Raw genomic sequence first — 8,452 nt, forward strand, 5'->3', positions numbered from 1 at the left:
GTTCTCTTTTGTTTACCTGCATTTTTGAATGTGGATATTATCACTCATAAAACGGATAACACTGAGCCCCAGAAGTGACAAAGCCTGGGCAGAGTCTGGAGGACAGGGACCCCTGCCTGTGGTTTGCAGGAGGGAGACAAACCAGGGCTGGAGAAGGGGCAGGGAATGGGGGGGCAGGAGGCAGAGAGGGAGGTGAAGAGCCCAGCACTGGCCATTCCCTGAGGAGCTGGAAGCCACTGACCTTGGCCGCCTGTGAACACTGCCCTTCACTGCCCTCCTCCACCCTGTTCCCAGCTGGTGACGTCCTCCTTTCCTGCTCTTCCCTGCTGGGCAGTTTTCTCTCCCCCCCCCCTTTTTTTTTTTAAAGATTTCACGTATCTATTTGACATACAGAGAGTAAGAGAGAGAGAGAGAGCGCATGCGTGCAAGCAGGAGCTGTTGTTAGCAAAAGGAAAAGCAGGCTCCCCACCCAGCAGAAAGCTCCAATGGGGCTCAATGCCAGAACCCTGGGATCATGACCTGAGCCAAAGGCAGACGCTTACCCACCTGAGCCACCCAGGCATACATGCTTGGCAGTTTTCAAAACAAAGTCTCCACACGGAGTTTCTGCAGAGTAGCTGCTGTCATCGCAGCACCCCTGGGGCAGCCTCAGGACACCAGAGTTCAGCTGCAGGCAGCTTAACGTCTCATGCTCTCAGACCCAGTCACAGCAGCACCAAAACGACAGCGGACCTCTGACTACTTGAAAATTTTACCAAGGAGAAAAGAAAACCATACAAAAGTGTTCTGCACTTTACTCAGAGCAGAGGGAGTGTCAACATTTGTGTGGAGGTGGGTGTCAGAAAGAGCGAATTGGAAAAAAGGGGGCCATTATGCTGTGCACACAGGCATGTCAGCAGAGGAGACAGTCCTGCGAGGCTGGCAGTGTCACTCGTCACCCTGATCCTGCCCTTGCAGGACGGGGGCAGGCCCCCTGCCTCATGGCACCGTCCCTCCATCCACTTGGACATCTCATCTCTCTCCTCCAATGGGGTCCAACTGCCCACCATCACACAGTGGGCATGCTCTCCCTCAGCTGGAGGAGAGACAGAGGCCACTGCAGGTCCAGCTCTTCCTGGACCTGCTCATCCTCTAAGCCTCCACCCCTGGCCTAGGGTCCGGGTCTGTCCCGGGAACCTACACCCCCTGCACTGGGTTCTGGCTCTGTCTTGAGTCCCTGCCCTTCTGCCCCGAGCTCTGGGGTTGTGCTCTGAGGCTCCTCCCTCTGCCATGGGCTCTGGGTCTGGGCTGAGGCTCCTCCTCTCAGGCCCCTCAGAAGAGCTCTCTTGTTCCTAAGGATGCAGGACCTAAGGATTCAGAGACAAACGCGTTTCAGCTGGGACCATCCCTGCGGCACCACATCTGTGCCTCTGACCCAGGGGGACTCACCTTCTGAGGCCTCAGACTGGCTCTTCTGTAGACTCGGAAGCCCAGGTGCAGGTGAGCTGGGTCCCGCAGTCGGTGAGCCGTGGTCCCAGTGACGCACCCCGCTCCTGGAAAGAAGGACCACACAGGAGATGCAATCAGCAGCAACCCCTGTGATGGACTGAAGCTGAGGAAAACTCCAGTGTTTTACTTTATGCGAGGAAGCCCAAGGCCTCATCTGAGTTGGAAGAGCGATGTTCAGTAGGACCCTATTAACACCAGACAAGGAGCTGAGCACTGCCTCTGCAATCAACTCACGGCCTGCTCTGTCGCTTTTATTCGTCCAGTGAAAATGGGGAGGGCCCGCTATGTGCCTGTACTAAGTGCTGCAGTCCCCGACCTTGTGGAGCTCTAGATCCACCAGGGAACAAACTCGGCAGAGGTCCCCGACCTTGTGGAGCTCTAGATCCACCAGGGAACAAACTCGGCAGAGTTCCCCAACCTTGTGGAGCTCTAGATGCACCAGGGAACAATCTCGGCAGAGGTCCGCGACCTTGTGGAGCTCTATTCGAGCCTCTATTCAAGGCACACAGCAACCACAAACTTGATCAATTTCGGAAACGGTAGTTAGAAAGGCCAAGCGCTAGGCAGGAGGGAAACAGGCAGAAGGATGCCCCGGGGTTGCGTGGCTGTGTGACTTGGGACAGCGGCCTGAGCCTTTCTGTTCTTGCTTCCTCGCAATAAAACGAAGATAATCGTAGCACCTGCTCACAGGCCGTCAGGAAGAGGAGCGGGGACCGCAAAGGTGCCTCGCACTTACTAGGCACTCCGCAAACTCACTGACTGTATCACTCGCCGCCGCCCGCATCCCGACGCCCGCACTCGGCCCGTCGCCCAGTGCCGCGAGCCCTCAGAGGCGCGAACCCACCAACCCCGCCCTCCCCTGCAGCCCGTATCCGCCCCGCCTTCCCGTACTCGACTCCCACAACCCGACGGTCGCGGTGGATAACAACAACCGGCGCGACGGCGCGCCGCTCTCGGGTCAGCGGAGCACTTCCGCTCCTGTCGCCCCGCAGCCCGAGGTCGGAGCGCGGCGCACGCGCACGCGCACGGAGACGGGGCGAGGGGGCCGGGTCCGCACTGTCTATGGGCAAGATGGGCCGTGTCGCGGACAGTGGTTCTGTCGGGGTTCCTCTGCGGCGCGAAGCGGCGACCAGAGTGTGCGAACATTTTCCGCGACGAGTCGCACATTCAGGCGCGGGGGGCTGGGGCGGGGCGGGAATGGGCCTCCGGGCGGCGAGACGCCGGCGGAGGGGTTCAGCGGCTCCAGTCCCGCCGCCTCGGAGGCCGAGGCGCTGTGTCCCGCGCCGTTCTGCTGCGCACCGGCCACCCCGCAAAGCCACGCTCTCCGCTTCCTTCAGCTCGTCCGAATAAGAAACGGTAGCGGCTCCCGCGGCCGTCCTCGGCGGCACAGGGGCGCGGCCATCTTGGGGGCGGGGCCGTTCCCTGGGAGCCGGGCGGGTCCCGGGTCCGAGGGCGCCAGAGGGCAGGGGTCAGGCCCCGTCGTGGGAAGAGTCCCGGAGGAGAACCTGGGCGCGGGGCTGGAGGGCAGCCACACCCACAGACGCGGACGCCTCTGCCCGATTCTCCTGAAAGAAATCGTGCTGCTCCAGTTTCAGGGACCCCGGGCGTCCTGGGGGAGAGTGGTTTTGCTGACAGCACCGCCTAAAGAAGCAGAGAGTTTTGGTCTCTGACAGTGGCAGGCACTGGTGGCGTGGCCGCTAATAAAGCCTGTCCGTGCCGTTGAGGAAAGTTTGCTGTTTCCGTCAGGGTGTGGGGAAAAGAGACCAAGTGTGTGGCGCCCTTGTAGCTGCCTGGGCCCCGAGCAGAACCCTGGGCCGGTGTCAGGTCAGATGTGCCCGATTCCTTGTGAGCTGGAGCCACAGGTGCCACGCGCTGTGAGGGAAGCCTGTGGCAGAAACCATCACGCAGTCCCTCGTACACGTCGGTAAGCTTCCACGGGAACATGCTGCTTTCTCCCTGTCTTTCCCTTTGCTCTCTAGGAGTGAACTGAGGTTCCCGGTGGTTTGGGGGATTCCTAGCCCGGATCTACAGCGCAGAGTTCTGGGAAGTGACGGCCCAAGCCTTTAGGATCCCAGGGAAAGAGCCCACTTTCCCTGAGGCGCGTGAGTGGGTACTGCTGCCCACTGTGAATGCATTCCGTGTGCGTTTGTAAGTGACGGCCAGGCTTGGAGACGCCGCCTGTTTCTTTCTAGAGAAGAGACCTGCTGTCCTTCTTTTCGGCCATCACCGTCGGGAGGCAGGAAAGGTTTGGCCGAGTTGGTATGCTAGTGTCCCGAGGACAGCTGAGAAACCCCCAGCTGCCGAAGTCCCTGGTGCTGGGCCCTGGTCAGACTCTCCCGGATCCTCATAAGACACGGGCAGGTGCTCGCCCAGAAAGACTATGCCGAGCGGTTGGCGTGGGGCCTGGGGAAGGACACGTGTGTGTTACTCCGGCAACGGTAGCATTTCTCGTGTGACTTTGCCATTTCAGACCGGAGAAGCATGCAAGGTGTTCTTCCGGTCCGTCCTCTGCCCGGGATTTTCGGGTATATCAGTCCATAGGGGGGGAAGGCTTGTCTACAGCACTTTCTGGCCCCTTGGGTCACAGCAGAGGACCACCTGCCTAAAGGGCTGTTGTGACTGACGTAGGGCGCATCTTAGAGCCCCAAGCCCAGGATTGAGCCCACATTGGGCTCCTGGTTTGCGCTGGTGGTTTACGCCCTCTCGCACACAACTCGGTAGCACGTTGGTGCCGTTGCTGTACCTTCCCATAGCGTGGGCTTCCCCTTTGCTGCCTTCTTGCTCAATTGTGCCTGTGCCCGGTTCCATCCTTACCCAGGGTCACCACTCATACTCACCTGAAAACATTTTTTCCCGTCGGCCTCTAGACTTCTAATGAAGTGAAAATTAATTGTAGAGGGTAAACCCAGGAGACCCGGATTGCTCGAGGCCCGTACATTCCACAGAAAATCCTGTTGCCGGAGCACTGGTCGTTGTCTGGCTCCTGGGAGACCACCGCTAAGCCCCTGTCACATTCTGCCTAGTAGACTGTAGTCTGAGCATCGCTGTTCCAGTGTGGCCCGAGAGCGTCTGCAGACAGTGTGACTCAGGGTGAAGGTCTGGGTTTGCCTGCGTGAGGCCCTGGGCCGTGCTGTATTAGTTTGGCCTCTGGAGGGCGGTAGCCTGAGTAGCTACTGTCAGTCACAGGGATGCCGCCTGCCAGCACAACCTTCCAGCAAGGCCCCAGGCCCCAAGGCTGGAGCGAGTTTCCCCGGCTGGCGGGGCATGGCAGGTTTTGTCACACACTAGGTTCCTGGGAGTATGAATCGGTGACCTTGGGACTCCTTTGGGGGGCAATCACTGCCATGACATGCCTGGCTGCTAATGGGCCTCACCCCTTACCCCCTTTCCCTTTGCTGCTTCTATTCCGCATGCTTTCCCACAGTAAGTCCTAACCATGCATCAAACAGCTCACAGGCCTCTGAGAAGCAGAACAGCATTTCTGAGTCCTGAGTCCTAGGGCATCATGGTGCCCAAGCGGGGCCTTGGAGACCTGTGTCGCACCGCTGCTGCAAATGCTCAGATGGTTACTCACCAGTGTTTTTTTGCCATCCCAGGACGTGGACCTTCTGAACCCAGTGAGTCCGCTCTCAGCAACGCACGAGTCGCAGCAGCGGCATCTGGGAGGCCTGGAAGGCACGGCAGTTGCTTTTTCATGGCTGAGGAGCAGAGGGCCCGGTGCATGACCTGCGTGGGAGCTGAGCAAGTCTGCTTTCTTGCAGTTTTTAATTCTACTTGTATAGTTACCCTAGAGCTTATGACAGACACCACCGATATATTAGTCTCTTGTAGATGAATGCCATTACTTCCTCCCAAATTCAATGATGTAAAAAATTGTTGCTCAGTTCCATCCTTTTGTTCTGTTGTCAACCTGGTTTTTAACTCTACGTATATTTTATTCCTCTCGATGTGATACTATAATTGTTTAAGACCGTCAGTGTCTATATAGATTTACCCACTTATTTTCTCTTTGTAGTCCTCTCCATTCCTTTTTGCCCTTTTATTTTTTAAGGATCATTATTTTCTAACTTTAAGGTGTATCTTGAGTATTTATTTTAGGGTCATTTGCTGAAAATTAATTTGATCAGTTTTGGTTTTTCTGAAACCAACTTTATTCCATCCTTATTTTAAAAGGGTGTTGTCTCAGGGTGCCTGGGTGACAAAGTTAGTTAAGTGTCAGACTCTTGGTTTTGGCCCTGGCCGTAATCTCTTGGTCATGAAATCAAGCCCTGCCTGGGGCTCCATGATTGGCTTGGAGTCTGCTTGAGTTTCTCCCTCCCTCTCCCACTGCCTTTCCCCACTGTGTGCTGGGTCTCACTCTGTCTGTCTCTCACTATCTCAAATAAAAAAATAAATCTTATAAAATCTGGGAATAGAATTACAAGTTAGCAGTACTTTCATTTCGGCCCTTTAAAGATACCATTTCATTCAGTCAGTTGAGTGTCCAGCTCTTGATTTCTGCTCTGGTCATAATTTCAGGTTTGTGGGAAGGAGGAGCCCCTCACTGGGCTCTGCACTGAGTGTGGACCCTGCTTGAGATTCTCTCTGTGTGGTGCCTGGGTGGCTCTGTTTGCTAAGCATCTCCCTTTGGCTCAGGTCATGATCTCAGGGTCCTGTGTTCAAGCCAGTGCATGGCGTTCAGTATGCGGTGTGCAGTCTTCTCTTGAAGACTTCTCTTCAACTTCTCTTTCTCCCTCTGATTCCCTCCATCACCACCCCCTGCTCATGTTCTCTCCCTCTCTCTCAAATAAATTTAAAATCTTTTAAGAAAAAGAGATTCTCTCCTTTTGCCTCTCCCTCCTGCTCACACACGCAGGCTCTCTCAGAAAAAAAAAAAAAAAAAGAAAGAAAGAAAGAAAGAAAGAAAGAAGGGGAAAATAAAGATAGCACTTCATTGTATTCTGGTTTTCATTGAATTTGTTGAAAAGGCAGCTGCCATTTTTATTGTTTCTCCTGTGAAGGTGATATGCCTTTTTTCTCTGGCAGCAATTAGATTTTCCCTTTTTCTCTTTTGTTTTCAGCAGTTTCACTATGATTTGCCTAGCTCTGATTTCCTTTGTATTCATTCTGCTTTGCATGAGTAGAGAGCTTTTTGAATCGATGGCTCATTATCTTTTGTGAATTTTGGTATCTCTTCAAATTGATATCCCTTCCAGTTAAACATATATTGGATCTTTCTACTGTGTTCCATGTCTTATATTCTTTCCATTGTTTTTCTTTTTTTTTCCCCACAGTGCTTCAGCCTGGACATTCTCTACTAACTCTCTTCCCATTTACCAAGTTTCTATTATGCTACATCTAACATCTATTTAGTGCTTAATTTAATCTATGTTTTCAGTTCTAGAATTTCCATTCCATTCTTTGTAATAGATATCAATCATTTTGTCACCTAATTTCTTGACATAGTAATCATAGTGTCTTTTTTTTTAAGTTTGTGTCTGATAATGCAAATATTTGGATTGCTGTTGGGTTTATTTGTATCATCTGTTTTATCTTGGTTTCCTTCATCTAACTCATGGCAGCCTATGATTTTTTTTTTCTCGAACACCAGAAATTGTATATGCAAAGTTTTAAAAGATTTCTCTGGGTTGCCTGGGTGGCTCAGTGGGTTAAAGCCTCTGCCTTCAGCTCAGGTCATGATCTCAGGGTCCTGGGATCAAGCCCCACATCGGGCTCTCTGCTCCGCATGGAGCCTGCTTCCTCCTCTATCTCTGCCTGCCTCTCTGCCTACTTGTGATCTCTGTCTGCAAATAAATAAATAAAATCTTAAAAAAAAAAAGAACAGTTTACTCCTAGTACCCAGATCTTGATTTTTAGTACCATTCCCCCTAAAAGGAAACGAGAGGGTTTTAGAGGAATGTCTTGATTCTGGGGCTGGGAGACTACATGGTGAGCATGGGTAACTTACACGCTGATCTTGTGCTCTAGAAAGCAAAGATGGACTCAAAGCCAAATGGGACATGTCTAAAGGACGCAGGAAGCATCATGAAGGACCTTCGCTGGCCACATCTGAGATCATTTGAACACCAATAAGTAATGGCTACAATTTATTGTAATACATTAAATAAATAGATAAAAATCCATGAGTTCATTGTGATACTCAAAAAAGGAACAAAAAAGATAAAAGAAGAAAAGAACAAAGCTCTTTGTCTTATTCTTAGAATGAGTTCTAACTTAATAGCGAGGGAACTGCATACAGATTTATTGGGGAAAAACATCTGCAAGAGGGTAAAAAAGATAGGCTTGGACAGAGGGAGGATTTGCCGAGAATGTAATTGCAACCAAGGCCTCAGACAACCCTACGGGGAGCTCCGGAGCTGAGATGGCCCTTCAGAGTTGTCCCAAGTTGAGGAGATTGGGCTGGACTTCTGTATTCCTACATCAGACACGCATTGACTACCGCCTGCACCCTGGGCAGTGGTGGGGGGTGAAGTATAACTTCGAGTGAGGCAGTTCTCTGTGGCTGAGAGCAGTTTCCAGTAAGAGACAGGTGTGAGGTCAGAAGCTGATTCTCCCAGAAGCTGGGGGGATAATGTATTGGCCCTCAACAGGAGCTCTGAGTGAATACTACAGTATTCAGTACAGCAAATCTTTCTCTGTTTCTATTAAGAAGCAAGACACCAAAGAGGGCGTATTGTCTGACCCTTTTTAAAAAAAGATAAAGAAGATATGGTCCGTATATACGATGGGATATTACTCAGCCATCAGAAAGGATGAATACCCAACATGGGTTTTCATCAACATGGATGGTACTGGAGGAGATTATGCTGAGTGACATAAGTCAAGCAGAAAGTCAATTATCATATGGTTTCACTTAATTGTGGAATGTAAGGAATAACATGGAGGACATTAGGAGAAGGAAGGGAAGACGAAGGTTGGGGGATTGGAGTGGGAGATGACCCATGAGAGACTGTGGACTCCGGGA

At 52.2% G+C, this 8,452-nt stretch overlaps 2 protein-coding genes across 8 annotated transcripts in view; one reads left to right on the forward strand and one right to left on the reverse strand.

The window, feature by feature from the left end:
* ZNF674 (zinc finger protein 674) overlaps positions 1-2,507 on the reverse strand; it is a 30,225-nt gene extending 27,718 nt beyond the window's left edge. Inside the window, exons 1-3 of one of the 7 annotated variants that reach the window (XM_082718203.1) lie at positions 2,380-2,507; positions 1,429-1,532; positions 566-738 (exon numbers count right to left, since the gene is read on the reverse strand). The gene's annotated coding sequence lies outside the window, so the exon portion shown is untranslated. Of the gene's footprint in view, positions 1-565; positions 1,347-1,428; positions 1,533-2,168; positions 2,319-2,379 lie in introns of those variants that run through there. The other 6 variants (XM_082718202.1, XM_082718204.1, XM_082718199.1 and 3 more) reach the window with 6 other exon arrangements.
* On the forward strand, positions 1,757-7,610 carry LOC309855926 (uncharacterized protein; the record flags this gene model as incomplete). Its single annotated transcript, XM_082716527.1, has 4 exons — positions 1,757-1,780; positions 2,166-2,844; positions 3,235-3,412; positions 7,456-7,610. The coding sequence occupies 4 exons, from the start codon at positions 1,757-1,759 to the stop codon at positions 7,493-7,495; spliced, it is 921 nt and encodes a 306-aa protein (XP_082572653.1). The 3' UTR covers positions 7,496-7,610.
* Positions 7,611-8,452: the final 842 nt, after the last annotated feature.

This window comes from Mustela nivalis (genome assembly GCF_964662115.1).
Source record: "Mustela nivalis genome assembly, chromosome: X".
Classification (NCBI taxonomy): Eukaryota; Metazoa; Chordata; class Mammalia; order Carnivora; family Mustelidae; genus Mustela; species Mustela nivalis.